Raw genomic sequence first — 16475 nt, 5'->3', positions numbered from 1 at the left:
AGAACAGGCCAGTGCAGCAACAAAGCTGTGCATGCGAGAGGGATTGTCAGAGTAGCGAACCAATCTTAGTAAGGTCAATTGAGTCCGTGCCCATAGGATTGTACTGGCGACACAGGCAACAGCTATGCAGCAGTACTATATCTCTTGACACAATGATGAAAATAATCATGGCCTCTAAACCTTCAAGCTGCATACTGGATCCTATTCCTACTAAACTGCTGAAGGAGCTGCTTCCTGTGCTTGGCCCTCCTATGTTGAACATAATAAACAGCTCTCTATCCACCGGATGTGTACCAAACTCACTAAAAGTGGCAGTGATAAAGCCTCTCTTGAAAAAGCCAAACCTTGACCCGGAAAATATAAAAAACTATCGGCCTATATCGAATCTTCCATTCCTCTCAAAAATTTTAGAAAAAGCTGTTGCGCAGCAACTCACTGCCTTTCTGAAGACAAACAATGTATACGAAATGCTTCAGTCTGGTTTTAGACCCCATCATAGCACTGAGACTGCACTTGTGAAGGTGGTAAATGACCTTTTAATGGCGTCAGACCGAGGCTCTGCATCTGTCCTCGTGCTACTAGACCTTAGTGCTGCCTTTGACACCATCGATCACCACATTCTTTTGGAGAGACTGGAAACCCAAATTGGTCTACACGGACAAGTTCTGGCCTGGTTTAGATCCTACCTGTCGGAAAGATATCAGTTTGTCTCTGTGAATGGTCTGTCCTCCGACAAATCAACTGTACATTTCGGTGTTCCTCAAGGTTCCGTTTTAGGACCACTATTGTTTTCACTATATATTTTACCTCTTGGGGATGTTATTCGAAAACATAATGTTAACTTTCACTGCTATGCGGATGACACACAGCTGTACATTTCAATGAAACATGGTGAAGCCCCAAAATTGCCCTCGCTAGAAGCCTGTGTTTCAGACATAAGGAAGTGGATGGCTGAAAACTTTTTACTTTTAAACTCGGACAAAACAGAGATGCTTGTTCTAGGTCCCAAGAAACAAAGAGATCTTCTGTTAAATCTGACAATTCATCTAGATGGTTGTAAAGTCGTCTCAAATAAAACTGTGAAGGACCTCGGTGTTACTCTTGACCCTGATCTCTCTTTTGACGAACATATCAAGACTGTTTCAAGGACAGCTTTTTTCCAACTACGTAACATTGCAAAAATCAGAAATTTTCTGTCCAAAAATGATGCAGAAAAATTAATCCATGCATTTGTTACTTCTAGGTTAGACTACTGCAATGCTCTATTTTCCGGCTACCCGGATAAAGCACTAAATAAACTTCAGTTAGTGCTAAATACGGCTGCTAGAATCCTGACTAGAACCAAGAAATTTGATCATATTACTCCAGTGCTAGCTTCCCTACACTGGCTTCCTGTTAAGGCAAGGGCTGATTTCAAGGTTTTACTGTTAACCTATAAAGCATTACATGGGCTTGCTCCTACCTATCTTTCCGAGTTGGTCCTGCCGTACATACCAATACGTACGCTACGGTCACAAGACGCAGGCCTCCTAATTGTCCCTAGAATTTCTAAGCAAACAGCGGGAGGCAGGGCTTTCTCCTATAGATCTCCATTTTTATGGAACAGTCTGCCTACCCATGTGAGAGACGCAGACTCGGTCTCAACCTTTAAGTCTTTACTGAAGACTTATCTCTTCAGTAGGTCATATGATTGAGTGTAGTCTGGCCCAGGAGTGTGAAGGTGAACGGAAAGGCTGGAGCAACGAACAGCCCTTGCTGTCTCTGCCGGGCCGGTTCCCCTCTCCACTGGGGTTCTCTGCCTCTAACCCTGTTGCAGGGGCTGAGTCACTGGCTTGCTGGTGCTCTTTCATGCCGTCCCTGGGAGGGGTGCGTCACTTGAGTGGGTTGAGTTACTGACGTGATCTTCCTGTCTGGGTTGGCGCCCCCCCCTTGGTTTGTGCTGTGGTGGAGACCTCTGTGGGCTATACTCGGCCTTGTCTCAGGATTGTAAGTTGGTGGTTGGGGATATCCCTCTAGTGGTGCGGGGGCTGTGCTTTGGCGGAGTGGGTGGGGTTATATCCTTCCTGTTTGGCCCTGTCCGGGGTTTCTTCGGATGGGGCCACAGTGTCTCCGGACCGCTCCTGTCTCAGCCTCCAGTATTTATGCTGCAGTAGTTTATGTGTCGGGGGGCTGGGGGTTAGTTGGTTATACCTGGAGTACTTCTCCTGTCTTATCCAGTGTCCTGTGTGAATTTAAGTATGCTCTCTCTAATTCTCTCGTTCTCTCTTTCTCTCTGAGAACCTGAGCCCTAGGACCATACGTCAGGACTACCGGGCATGATGACACCTTGCTGTCCCCAGTCCGCCTGGCCTTGCTGCTATTCCAGTTTCAACTGTTCTGCCTGCGGCTACGAAACCCCCTACCTGTCCCAGACCTGCTGTTTTCAACTCTTTAATGATCGGCTATGAAAAGCCAACTGAGAGACCTGAGCCCTAGGACCATACGTCGGGACTACCGGCCGTGGTGACTCCTTGCTGTCCCCAGTCCGCCTGGCCTTGCTGCTATTCCAGTTTCAACTGTTCTGCCTGCGGTTATGGAACCCCTACCTGTCCCAGACCTGCTGTTTTCAACTCTTAATGATCGGCTATGAAAAGCCAACTGAGATTTATTCCTGATTATTATTTGACCATGCTTGTCACTTATGAACATTTTTGAACATCTTGGCATGGTTCTGTTATAATCTCCACCCGGCACAGCCAGAAGAGGACTGGCCACCCCTCATAGCCTGGTTCCTCTCTAGGTTTCTTCCTAGGCTTTCGCCTTTCTAGGGAGTTTTTCCTAGCCACCGTGCTTCTACACCTGCATTACTAGCTGTTTGGGGTTTTAGGCTGGGTTTCTGTACAGCACTTCGAGATATTAGCTGATGTAAGAAGGGCTATATAAAATAAAATTGATTGATTGATTGATTGATTGAAAGACAACAAATAGCCAGGATTCACATGGTCTTAATCTGAGTCGTATTCACTTGCCACCAAACAAAAGGAAACGGACTGAAACAAGGAGGGACTACCTGAACTTGTCCAATAAGAGAAATTTGGATTCATTTTCCGTTGTAAATCGTTTGCTACGGTATGCACTAATGAATAAGACCCTGGCTGCTTTAAGTGTATTGAGGCACATCCACACACAAAACCCTGCCTGGCAGAAAAACGTTGACGTCTGCGGTTTGCCCACGCTAATTTATGCAGGATTATGCTAATGGCGGGAGCTCCGGTGAACCTAGCACACAAACACATACGTAGGAATGTCTCAGGATAGACTCATGAGACAGAATGACTCAGAGAGACAGACTGCCTGTAGAAACATGCACACACACAAAGAGCTATTTCTGTCATCTACCTTTTTTCTTCATGTAGTGACATTGCATGTTTGATGGAGCACATATCACTGTACAGCGCTGCGTTACTGCCTTTACGTGACTCTAGCGAGAAATTGCCGTAGAGATGATTGATGTAGGTAATAAATGGGGAGAGTTTAACAGTGAAACTGCAAATTATGTAGAAAACAAAACTTTATTTAAATCCCATATGTGACCCCTATTTGCCACAAACATTGCACAGTATGAAAATAAATCACATCATTGGGCGTTATGTCACATTAGCTATACACAAACATGGTCCTTTTTTGTACATAAAACGCTTTTTGGTGATTTAGAAAATGCTCTATTGTTTCCGCTGCTGGTGACATCACAAATGCAAAACAAATCTTAGTGTTATTCTTCCAATTGAAATTCACTGGCCGTCGCTACACATGATGTGTCCCAAATTGCACCCTATTCCCGATATAGTGCACTACTTTGTACTAATTTTGTGCACTATATCTGGAATAGGGTGCCATTTGGGACAGCCCACGAAGTGAGGAGGGGAGGAAGGCTCAGACAAGGAACCTGCTACATTGTTCATCTGAATGATCCCTCGGTATAGGAAAACGCTTAATCAAAACCAAAACGAGAGGTTTACTTTCTTTTAAAATATCAAAAGGAAAGATATAAAAAAAGTCCAACAAAAACTATACCCTTATCATGAAAAAACACAGAACACTTACTACAGTAGTGATAAAGTTCATCATCGATGCCAAGAGCAAAGTATGTTTTAAGACACTGAGATGAGATGGGGACCCTAACTCGGCCCTATTGTGCGAAAGGCCGAGTGGGAGCCATCTCAAACTGATCTCTGAAATGTAAAACACATCTGGAAACTACATATCCCATGGGGGGATAGCTCTGTGAAACTACATATCCCATCACGGGGGATTAGGTCTGTGTGGAGGAGAGGAGAACCACCCTCCTTCATCCGCAGAACACTTGTACGCTCTCATGCCTTGCTCTACTAAAATCCATAGGAAAAGTTATAAGACAGCCAGCATTTTTTTTTTGTCTGTCAATATTTTTTTGGTCCCGTCTGCAAAAAAGACACACATAGATACACGTATATATGACAAAATAAAAAAAGAACTAACAGCAAAGGCACCTTGATACAGTTTTGTACAAAAACAATCATCATTTATGATTTGTATACCAAAAATAAGAAATAATTCGGCTTTTTGTGTTGTGTTTGTTGCGCAGTCACTGAAGCCACTAAACTCATGCTAGGAGTTCCATTAGGGACAACATCTCTTTCCCGCCACTTTCTCTTTAAGACACCAGTTGTTTAGCCTGCAGCTCCATCTCTGCCGCCCGCTTGAGGGCCACATCCACAAGGAGCTGGAAGCCGCTGAAGTCCTGTGTGAGGTCTGGAGGGGTGGGGGGAGGGGTATTGAAGAGCCCACTCTGGGGGCTCAGGTTACCCTCTATGGTGGTGGTCATTGCCGAGGCGCCCAGCCCTTCCTCCTGGCATCTGAAGAGCCCCAGTGCTTCTGTGGTGGAATGCAGCAGCTCTGCAGCCCTACTGTGGTCTGTTTTCCTGCTGGAGAGTAAGCAGGAGAGGGAGGAGGGAGGGCTGGAGCCCTGTTTCTGCATGGCAGTGGTGGTGACAGTGGTGTGACAGATGACCGAGGGCCGGGGGGGCACTGTAGTGGCAGGCCCCGGGGAGGAGGAGGGGGACATCTTAGGGGACGATATGGCCTTCTGCAGGACGCTGGGGCTAGGGAGGCCTGCCTCGAAGCTGGAGGGGTGCAGCGCCCGCTGGTCGTAGCTGTCCTCTGGGCCCGTGGCGGCTGTGGCGTGCTTGGGCGACTGGGAGCTGGATTCAGAGAAGCCCCCGTCGCCTCCCTTGCTGCCCTTACGAGAGATGGTGAACTGGTTGGGGTCTTTACCATCTTTCCGCAGCATCTCCGGGAGGAGCCGACGACGCGCATTGATGAACCAGTTGCAAACCTGAAGGAGGATAGCAAATCAACATTTGTTTAAGTATATAGTATAGTTTCACAAACAAGTTGTCTCAATATACTTTACAAAAAATAATGGGAAACAGAAGACGAGGGGAAGAAAGGAATTACACTTTCATATTTCACATGTTGACATAAAAACAGGTTACATCATGTTAACATATTTGAATGACAAAGACACAGCTGTTTTTCTGTAGTACCCAAAACATGCATCTTATCGGAAACATCTATAAGCATATGTGTGGGGGTTGTACAACTTACTCTTGATTGTATATATTCTGACAAACCTATAGACAATATTTTAAAGCTCTTGTTATGCGAACTGTTCACTACCTAATAATTACACATAAACTAATGTTAACATTATATTATTTTTTAATCTAAAGAAAATGTATGTCCATAAAAGACAGTGCTTATTATTTTATAAAACATAATTTGACATAAAAGTCATTTGTGATACTTCTGGTTTTCTCATCAAGAAACTCAAACTAGGCCTTTTAAAAGCCATCATGGTATGAAACACTAGTTTGGTCTAAGGTCTTGTTGCCCTTCCCAATCCTATTGTCATGTGGATAAAGAGATAGTCCTCGCTCTCCCTCTCGCTCTCCCTCTCTCTGTCCCAGCCTATTGTCGGCCATGGATGGCTCACCGAAGCCTAGAGCTCTTAGTATGTAAATGACTCTGTATTGTTCCCAGACAGCTGGGCTGGAAGAGGGCTGGAGGGAGGGAAATTCCTGTGTGAGTGTTGCAGCCAAGCCCACACCAACCACAAAGCAGTGTGAGTGAGTTTCAGAGTGCTCGGTTCCTCCTAGTCACCATGTGTGCATCCCAAATGGAACCCTATTCCCTATAAAGTGCATTTTGACCAGAGCCCTATGAGAAAAAACACGTGGGGCCCTTGTCAAAAGTAGTGCACTACATAGGGAATAGGGTGCCATGTGGGATGGAGATCATGCCATTTCACTTCAGACGTGTCTCATCAGAGAGAATATTGCAAAGTCAAGCTTCCTTGAAAGGCCCTGCTGCCTGCTGTTCATTGTTAAGATTAAGATAACTGTATTGGTCAATTGCACACAAGGCCCAACCCCTCCGAAAGACACACATAAATATACAGGTTTTTTGGAGAGGTGTGGGGGGTTGCCACACTGGGCTCCCGGGGAGCTGTTGTTCGGTGGAGTTAAGTGCCCTGCTCAATGGCACAATGGCAGGCAACAGCATCTAGGATTTGACACCAGCAACCCTGCCAGCTCACTTCCCGCCAGTGTGGTCCATTGGACCCAGGATTCGAACTGCTAGGCTACCTGCCGCCCCTATTGTCCATGTGTCACGCTCTCTTTGTTTACATATTAGTGCATTACGTGTCATAAAACCGAGACAGGACGTTGCAACACAAGGTCATTGTATATTGTGTTTCCAGCCACTAGTTGTCATGCATGCTGCAGCCCTACTAGTCATCAGGTAGTAAAACTATGAACACCCTCTGAATACTTCAGAAATGTATCCTTCCTTCCTAATTTCCTTGAGAAAATCATAGCTCTACGTGACAAGATGGGTGAAAGCAAGGTTACATTCACCAATCCAACCAATTTAAATCTGTGATCACTTCAAGGAAGATAGGACAGAAATATGTATTTAGATTGATGCGGCTCGTTAGTTAGCCTACCTGCAGTGTGGAGAGCTGCGTCTGCTTTGAGAGCAGGGCTTTCTCCTGTTCAGAGGGGTAAGCATTGTAGCGATGTTCATAGAGCCAGTCCCTGAGGATCTGCACCGACTCCTTGGGTAGATTCCCACGCCTCTTCCTCTTCCCACTGCTACCTCCCGTGCTGGATGACAGATCCAGGGGGGAGTCCATGCTGTCCTCGTCGTCCGTCTCACTACCAGACAACATCATCATGCCTGTGTATGGCGGAGAGGAATGTATGTGTGAGAGAATGTCAGTCAGAATTCCCCTTGTTATGCCAACCAAACACTGGTCTTTCTGTCTGTAGGTCGGTGTCTGTCTGTCTGCCCCTCTGTCACCCTCCTTACACCAGCCCTGTTCCAAACACTAGCTATATAGCGGAGGCAGCTGATGTGTCAGAAGCAAGCTGTCAAGTTCAGCCATGTGATTCATGGAACAGGGAGGTGGGGGGGAGAGGGGGAGGGGAGAAAGGGAGGGGGAGGGAGAGGGAGGGGGAGAAAGGGGAGGGGAGGAGATGAGGGGAGAGACGTCACAAAGGCAGGCTGCTCAGATGCTTGTCAGTTATAAAACCTGCCTTGACAAATACTGCTGGCCTACTGTACTGAGCAAAATGTCTCTTCATGTTTCAAAACTGACAGTGCAGGAAGCCACTGCAGGACTCAAGACAACTGAAATAGTTATTAAGGGGGATTTCCAAGGCTATAAGAACATCTGTAGTCCATTTGAATTACATTCATGTGAACCTCTTATTTTTGTATTCTTTGACATAATGTTTTGACACAACCTTAATGTCAGGACAACAGATTTCTTATTTGGCAATAAAACAATTTAAAATCAAACTTTCTTTGGCAACATTATTTTTTAGCAATTTGACTACATTTAGCAGTTACATTTCAAAAACTAAACATCTGTAATGTCTTGAATTGGAGCATGAAACCACGTCAATATAATAAAGGGATATCAGTCATCCGTCTTTGGCATAGTGGTGGGAAATGGATAAGAAACTACTGAAGTTGGAATGAGGTAATTACGTCGGCCCTGGGTGAGGGAAAAGGAGGGGGACCTGTTGCAAATCAGCGTCTCGAGACTAAACAAAAGAATCTTGGTCGTCGAACAATTATTTTACTATAATGTCAACGTTTCTGAAAGCGTAACCACTAATTTCTTACTTAAGTCAAGTCTACTACTCATGTTCAAGTGAATTGAGTGTTTTGTAAACTCAACTCAAAGGACTTTCTACGTTTAAACAACGTGTAGAAGAAGTTCTATTGTGTGATCTTGTAACACGAGGTCGAAGACTGCGAGAGAGCAGCCTCGCAGAATGAAAGTAAACAGCAACTTCACAAAGGAGGTCAGGATTTGAACGTTGTGGCTCTAAATTTAGGGCTGAAAACTTAACAAGTTTCTCCCTAATATAACTTAATATGATTCAATTTCGAAACAATATTACACAGAAAAGGAAACAATGTAGCAGCCAAACTAACAGAGGAAACTTCATATGAGCTTGATACATTTTAATTCACTAAATGTGTGGCGACGTAAGGGTTTAGAGGCCCTCTAATTTAGGCAATCACAATCTAGATGTACCCTAAAGGAATTATCCATTGGAAACTTGTTCATCATGAACTAAGTTTTCAGAGTCCGCTATACAGTTCCAGTATCTAACACTATTGTATAACAAAGTGGTTATGATATTTAGTAAATGTCTAGATCTAGGCAACCTTTAAAGCTAACAACTCCTTAAATTTGAAACAGATTGAATCAAAAGGCACACACAAACCATTCAATTTTGACAGCCCGCCAGCACGTGAAAAAAAAAACAAGTGTTTTGTCTGGAGCGGAAACAATAGGCTGCATGGCTTGCATTGATAAATACATTATGCTCCATCTCACTCAATATATTTGATACAGACATGTTATCGAAAATGTGACAATCAGCACGCGGATGAAATAAAAGACCTACCCTTTTTTGTCTTCATGTCCGTCAAAAAAACCCTTTTCACGTTGGCCACGAGAGGAGCGCAGTAACCTATTTTTTTCTCGAATTGTATTCCTTTAGTGGCAGATCTTTTTCTCAGGATATTCCACACGTATATTCCAAATGGTTTTGTTCATGGATTTCTTTTTGTTTGTAGAACCGTTCGTCGGCTTTTTCATTTGTTTGAGACGTAATACTTTAACCAGGAGTAGGCTACCTGAAATCTGCTGCTCGACTTGGCGAAACCTTTCTCATTCAATGTGTGTTTGATCACGAAACTGGGTGACAGCTATCTTTGACAGCTGCGTGACTCAACGCACAAAGATCCTCCCACTTTAGAGGAAAGAGCACAAATCTCTGACAGCATGGCATTTGCATTGACATGAACACAATCTCACAGATCAACCGTTAGAATATATTCTATTTTTATGTTACAAATGTATGAATATAATTGAAATGCGAATGGAAGCTAATGGCATTGCAGATCTTGCAGCAGTTTTAGTGCACAATGTTCAAAACAACAACCGTAGCATTAGGTTACTTGTCATTAGTAGGCTATTTCGGACTTTGCTTCTCTAATTGGCTTTCCTACCTCCTGTATCAATTACTGTGTCCATGTTTTCATAAATAGCAGAGACCATTAGCATATTAATTATTTCATCAGCTAATGCATTATACAACAAATGTGATGGTTGTCAATTTGTCAACAGGGATATTATCCTATGTCAACCGTAAAGGACTGCCAATGTGATTTTACGCATGCCCTGATATTTTCGAATAGCATTTGAGAGTGATTGCTTAAATAAATCAATAAAAGTTATGCTGCATTCCCAGTACTAGCCTATCGTCTTCCGTTCAAGGAGGTGCTCAAAATGAGTGACATACAAAGGGGGTGTCTATTGGCCATGGTGGAACTGTTGTTTTAGCTGTGTCTGCGACTCCCTGTAGGCTGTCTACATGGTTTGGATGTTCTGCCTTTGTATCATTCTCACTTGGTCTTCCAATAGGATCTTGGCCATTTCATTACATTTTAAGCTACATATCTAGCCCGCATTGCAAAACAACGGCCCATGTGTTCAGACTGTATACTACAGTACATGCACACACACTTCTTCACTTGTGTGTTTATTTACGGTGAATGTGGGTCAGTGTGTTTTCAAACGAATAATGTGTCAACGCAAAGCTCCATAGACAAACATTGGCAGTAGAATGGCCTTACTGAAGAGCTCAGTGACTTTGAACATGGCACATCATAGGATGCCACCTTTCCAACAAGTCAGTTCTTCAAATTTCTGCCCTGCTTGAGCTGCCCCGGTCAACTGTAAGTGTTGTTATTGTGAAGAGGAAACGTCTAGGAGCAACAACTGCTCAGCCATGAAATCGTAGGCCACACAAGCTCACAGAACTCGACCGCCGAGTGCTGAAGCGCGAAGCACGTAAAAATTGTTTGTTCTTGGTTGCAACACTCACTACCAAGTTCCAAACTGCCTCTGGAAGCAACGTCAGCACAAGAACTGTTCTTCGGGAGCTTCATGAAATGGGTTTCCATGGCCGAGCAGCGTCACAGAAGCCTAAGATCACCATGCACAATGCCAAGTGTCGGCTGGAATGGTGTAAAGCTCGCCGCCATAGGACTCTGGAGCACTAGAAACACGTTCTATGGCGTGATTAATCACGCTTCACCATCTGGCAGTCCGACGGACTAATCTGGGTTTGGCAGATGCCAGGAGAACGCTATCTGCCCGAATGCGTAGTGCCAACTGTAAAGTTTGGTGGAGGAGGAATAATGGTCTGGGGGTGTCTTTCATGGTTCGGGCTAGGCCCCTTAGTTCCTGTGAAGGGAAATCCTAACGCTACAGCATTCAATGACATTTTAGAAGATTCTGTGCTTCCAACTTTGTGGCAATAGTATGGGGAAGGCCCTTTCCTGTTTCAGCATGACAATGCCCCCATGCACAAAGCGAGGTCCATACAGAAATGGTTTGTCGAGATCAGTGTGGAAGAACTTGACTGGCCTGCACAGAGCCCTGACCTCAACCCTATTGAAAACCTTTGGGATGAATTGGAATGCCGACTGCGAACCAGGCCTAATCGCCCAACATCAGTGCCCGACCTCACTAATGCTCTTGTGGCTGAATGGAAGCAAGTCCCTGCAGCAATATTCCAACATCTAGTGGAAAGCATTCCCAGAGGAGTGGAGGCTGTTATAGCAGCAAAGGGGGGAACAACTCCATATTAATGCCCATGATTTTGTAATGAGATGTTCGACAAGCAGGTGTCCACATACATGTAGTGTAGTTGGTATCGGGCATAGTGCATGTATCTCCAAGGAGATAGGGTAGGCCTATGTCAGTCCTACTCATTCTACTCCAAGTGTGGATATGTTATAGCATATATATGAGATAATAATTGATTACCCAGGAACCAATATACTCTGTAGGCCTATTAGGCTGTCCCGCGGAGGGGCCATGGAAGGGAACACAGTGAAAGGGTATCACCCCTATTCCTATTCAACACAATTTGTTACTATTGATTTTCATTCTGTAAGTATGGGTCAGAGTACTACTTTGGCTGCGTTTACACAGGCAGCCCAATTCTGATCTTTTTGTCCTCTAATTGGTCTTTTGACCAATCACATCTGAAGTTTTCACATCAGCTCTTTTCAGAGCTGATCTGATTGGTCCAAAGACCAATTAGTGAAAAAAATATCAGAATTGGCTGCCTGTGTAAACGCAGCCATTGTGTCCAATCATTGTGTGGGGACTGCACTATTTTTAAAGAGCCCATGCCTCCCGCTATGGTACATAACGGCAGTGGTGTAAAGTAACGAAGTAAACATACTTTGCAGTACTACTACTTAAGTAGTTTTTCGGGGTATCTGTACTTTACTATTCATATTTTTGACAAGTTTTACTTTTACTCCACTACATTCCTTTTTCTTTTAATACTTAAGTATATTTTGGCAATTACATTTCAGACTAGTATTTTACTTGAGTCATTTTCTATTAAAGTATCTTGACTTTTACTCAAGTATGACCTTTTTGGGGTATCTGTACTTTACTATTCATATTTTTGACAAGTTTTACTTTTACTCCACTACATTCCTTTTTCTTTTGATACTTAAGTATATTTTGGCAATTACATTTCAGACTAGTATTTTACTTGAGTCATTTTCTATTAAAGTATCTTGACTTTTACTCAAGTATGACAACTGGGTACTTTTTCCACCTGCATAACAGTACATGCCAGAATACTGGGTACATGATCACGTCGTCGTGAAAAAGCACAAATAAAGTACAGGGCTGCTCTCTGCTGGCGATAACTATACAATGCACTTTTCGTTTGAATAATATTCAGTGTTACGTTTTTCGAAATGAACAACATAGGCATACCAAATACTAAATTGGATGTAATTCGATGCATGCTCATTTGTTTAGAGGGCTTTTCTGCCCCATAGACATATAGTCCTACAGAAAATACATGAATCTTGTATAGTTTGCGTACGTGGTCTTCTGTAGCTCAGCTGGTAGAGGCGCTTGTAACGCCAAAGTAGTGGGTTCGATCCCCGGGACCACCCATACACCAAAAAAAAAAAAATAATGTATGCACGCATGACTGTAAGTCGCTTTGGATAAAAGCGTCTGCTAAATCTGCTATTATTATACCTGCTTTAGGTGTTTAAAACAATACATTGAAATCAGAATTGAAAAAATACAAGGCCTCAAAACTAGCCCGAGTGCCAGTCTGTTTGTGCTATCATGTCTATTCCTTGTCACCCATTGTCATACCAGACAGCAATGGAGTAGGACAGAGCACAACCAGATGTGGAAACAGGTTACCTCAAAACTACACATGCCATTGAATAAGCATGCCTAACAGGAAAGTTTGGGTATAAGAGTTTGATCCACCTATTTATAAATATCAAATGGATCAACCACAGGCTTTTCCTTTAGTTGACATGCAATGACAAATGTGAGCTGGTTGAAATGGAGATCTACCCCTCTCTGTGAGATGAGTCATGTCTATTTCAAAACCTCACAGCCTCATCATAGAATGTCGTTTCATTCGGTCACACAATACAGGTCATATAATACAGATCACATATGCCTAATATTTAGGCTGCTACAGATCTATCATATAGCCTAGTGTGTCATCCACGTATTGATGGCAAATGATATAATGTGAAAGAAATTGTGTTATAATAGTGTCATAACGGATTATCTTTCACATATATTTTCACATATTTTTTATATTTTGGAAAACAGACAGAAATAAAACATGACTGACATTTTTACGCACAGACAGTAGCCTACACTGGCAAATAACCACTAAAAGGCGCATGGATAGAAAATACATTAGACTGTATTGAATCCAATAAAATCCAACAAAAAGGCCATACAATACTTTTAAGGACGGGACATCACTTTACTCTCAAGAAGTAATAAGGTTTGTGAGGGTTTTTTGCGCAGATCCCTGCGCGTAACCGTGATGTAGCTTTTGGCACGCTTTGCGCATTCCAGAATGGCGACGCCGCCCTTGACGCCGCGGACTTGGGCAAGCGAAGTTCCGAGAGTGTACTGTCATCAAATCCTTTTAATTCCCTCGCTGTGGTCATTACTGCTCTACGTACAGCTACTTCAACTGTTGGCAATGAGGTAGGATGAAGTGGAGAAGGTCCGGTTACACTTTTCCTTTCTAAAATTAGGGAAACTGCGCTGACGCAAGATGGCTAAACTCGGTCCCTATGTGTGACAGCGGGAACAAGACCGTGGATCCATGGAAACGTACCCTACAATTTAGCTGTTGTTGATGACTGGTTGTATTTTTAGCCTTTGTTGTCATCTTTCCGTAACACTTGGTGTCCAACATATTGTATAAAGGCGAGTCTTTCAAAATGCAGCTGTACAGCAGTGCTTTGACACACTATCCCGGATCCTCTCGCAAAGTTTCGATAACTATCACAAGTGGTACCACTACCGACCATTTGTCCAGAACAACAACGAGCTCCTCTGCAAATAATAAACCGATTAGGACTACTCCAGCAGACACTAACGGGAATACGGTAGGAGAGACGCAATCTACTGCAAACATGCCTGCTGCTGGTTTTTCATTTTACGAGGCTGCTTCCATGAAGCCAGTCTACTACACTTCTACCGCAGAGATAATAATTCGTCGGCCTGACGGAGTTGAGAGATCAGTTCCAGTGCACATCATAAAGGAGACCCAAACCAAACGGGATCCGTCAGACTCATATTCACAAGATGTCCTGATTCAGCCGCGTGACCGAGAGGATCATTTGGATACAGACTTGATTGTGGACTTCATTGATCACTTGAGAGGTAGAGGGGATTTTTTCAGTGATTGTGAAAACGTGGAAAGTGAAAATAACCTGATAAATATTGACAAGAACGATGGACCAAGTTGCAGAAATTGTGAGGAGAGAATTAACATGGCAAATGGGGAAGGAAAAACAGTTACAAGTAACATTGTAAGCCCAAAACGCCATCGGAACATGGAGGCCCTGGCGACCCAGGATAATATAAATGACAGTGAATGCGCAGACCTGGACTTTCCATCTGGCGAGGCGCAGCTCTTTGAGCTCCATGTCCTACAGGAGCCCCCTCCCTCTCCACCGAGAGAAGCAGAAAAATGTGACAGCGACAAAGTGACGCGTTACATAGCGGAAGTGGAGAAACAGAATAAATACCTTCAGGAGAAGGCACACAAGTACAGATTCCACATAATCCCTGACGGCAACTGTCTGTACAGGGCGGTGTGCAAAGCCACCTATGGAGAGCAGTCTATGCACAAGGAGCTGAGAGATCAGACAATGCACCACATAGCCGACCACCTGGATGAGTTTAACCCCATCGTTGAGGGAGATGTCGGGGAGTTCTTGATCAACGCAGCGCAGGACGGCGCCTGGGCGGGCTATCCGGAGCTTCTGGCGATGAGTCAGATGTTGAATGTGAACATTTACCTGACCACTGGAGGTAGCTTGGTGAGTCCCACGATTTCGACCATGGTGCACTACCTGGGGGAAGAGGACTCGTCCAAACCCGCTGTCTGGTTGAGTTGGCTCAGTAACGGACACTATGATGTCCTGCTGGACAGGTGTGTGGCCAACCCAGAGTATGACGACTGGTTCCGTCATTCTCAGATGCAAAGGAAACGGGACGAAGAGCTGGCCAAGTCGATGGCAGCATCACTGTCTAAAATGTACATCGAACAAAATGGTCACATTTGAAACCAATAGTTATCGGATTGCTGCATTGAAATATTACTATGTTACAGTAGGCTAGCTGTTACGTAATGGGCCAATCATCTCTGCTGATAGTAGTGGAGCTTCTGTCATCTGAGGTCTGAGAGGGCCTCAGTCAGCACCTGGGGCCCCTGTTGGCCCCTGTGCTAAGGACAGCGCTCCTCACAGCCCAGCTCACGACTCACCCTGGGCTCATACCTTCTCTCTCTCTCTCTCTCTCTCTCTCTCTCTCTCTCTCTCTCTCTCTCTCTCTCTCTCTCTCTCTCTCTCTCTCTCTCTCTCTCCCCAAATCGATTGCACTTTAATTGTGTGTGTGTGATTTCAACATTTATTTTTCAAAGTGTTGTATTGTAACCGAATTGAAGTGCAGTGCACTTGTTATATTTTGATATTTGTGTTGTAAATAGTCTAAATGCCAAAAGTGACACTTGAAGGAGATTGTGTGTTTTTTCCCTATAGGCTACATTAATGCGTTTTATGTTTGAGCACTTAGGGGAGACTATTTATTAGGTTTTTGACCGGTTCATTGCCATAATTATTTTTGTATTATTACATGATCTTTTAACAGTTAAGCTGTGTTGCTAAGCTTTATGCCTTTGTGAGGTGCTTGGAGCACAAAGAGCAACATTGTTTTTAAACAAACATTTGAAATAACACTTTTGGTGTTCATTTGACTTTCTGTCTTACATTGACATTATTTAAATCCCCATGCAAGATAATGCACACGCCGCAGTGCGCGCACACACACACACACACTTTCTATCTAGACATGTAATAGGGGCAATCTCGGCTGCTATTATTATTAAGTAACAATACAATACAAATACAAATGGCTGGGTTTATATTTTGCTTTATTCCCCTGCACAACCGTTAGATGGCGTATTAGACCCCTCAATTGATTTGTTTCACGGGATTGATTGAAACATGCCCAAGTAGGCTATGAAGTCGAATTATCTTTACAACTAATTATAATTTCGCGTGGTATTTAGGTAGACAGTAGCCTAGCCTACACATAGCATCAATACGCATACACTATGTGCAAAGGAACGTTTATGCACGTAGCATCCTGGCTACTCCCCCATGTCAGGACAGAATTACCGTTCTCCTAGCAGCAGGATATTATGCTGGCAACACGATCGCGGATTTTTTTTCTCACTGCATTGCAACTAGTTTTGACAAAATAAATGGGT

At 43.8% G+C, this 16475-nt stretch overlaps 2 protein-coding genes across 2 annotated transcripts; one reads left to right on the top strand and one right to left on the bottom strand.

The window, feature by feature from the left end:
* Positions 1-3532: 3532 nt before the first annotated feature.
* On the bottom strand, positions 3533-9661 carry tgif1 (TGFB-induced factor homeobox 1). Its single transcript, XM_041881104.2, has 3 exons — positions 9009-9661; positions 7028-7260; positions 3533-5353 (listed from the first exon to the last, which is right to left on the bottom strand). Exons 1-3 carry the CDS (start codon positions 9022-9024, stop codon positions 4673-4675), a joined length of 930 nt encoding a protein of 309 aa, XP_041737038.1. The 5' UTR covers positions 9025-9661; the 3' UTR covers positions 3533-4672.
* Positions 9662-13512: 3851 nt separating this feature from the next.
* Positions 13513-15495, top strand: LOC121570614 (OTU domain-containing protein 1-like). Its single transcript, XM_041882084.2, has one exon. It carries the CDS (start codon positions 13918-13920, stop codon positions 15268-15270), a length of 1353 nt encoding a protein of 450 aa, XP_041738018.1. The 5' UTR covers positions 13513-13917; the 3' UTR covers positions 15271-15495.
* The last annotated feature ends 980 nt before the right edge of the window (positions 15496-16475 follow it).

This window comes from Coregonus clupeaformis, chromosome 7 (assembly GCF_020615455.1).
Source record: "Coregonus clupeaformis isolate EN_2021a chromosome 7, ASM2061545v1, whole genome shotgun sequence".
Taxonomy (NCBI): Eukaryota; Metazoa; Chordata; class Actinopteri; order Salmoniformes; family Salmonidae; genus Coregonus; species Coregonus clupeaformis.
The sequence above is the reverse complement of the archived record's forward strand: the minus strand, read 5'-3'. Positions and strand labels throughout refer to the sequence as shown.

Excerpts from the sequence above, each read along its gene's own strand:
- LOC121570614 (XM_041882084.2), top strand. The coding sequence starts at position 13,918 with ATGCAGCTGTACAGCAGTGCTTTGACACACTATCCCGGATCCTCTCGC.
- tgif1 (XM_041881104.2), bottom strand. Across the intron at positions 5,354-7,027 it reads CGCAGCTCTCCACACTGCAG|GTTTGCAACTGGTTCATCAA; the intron begins GTAGGCTAACTA and ends ATCCTCCTTCAG.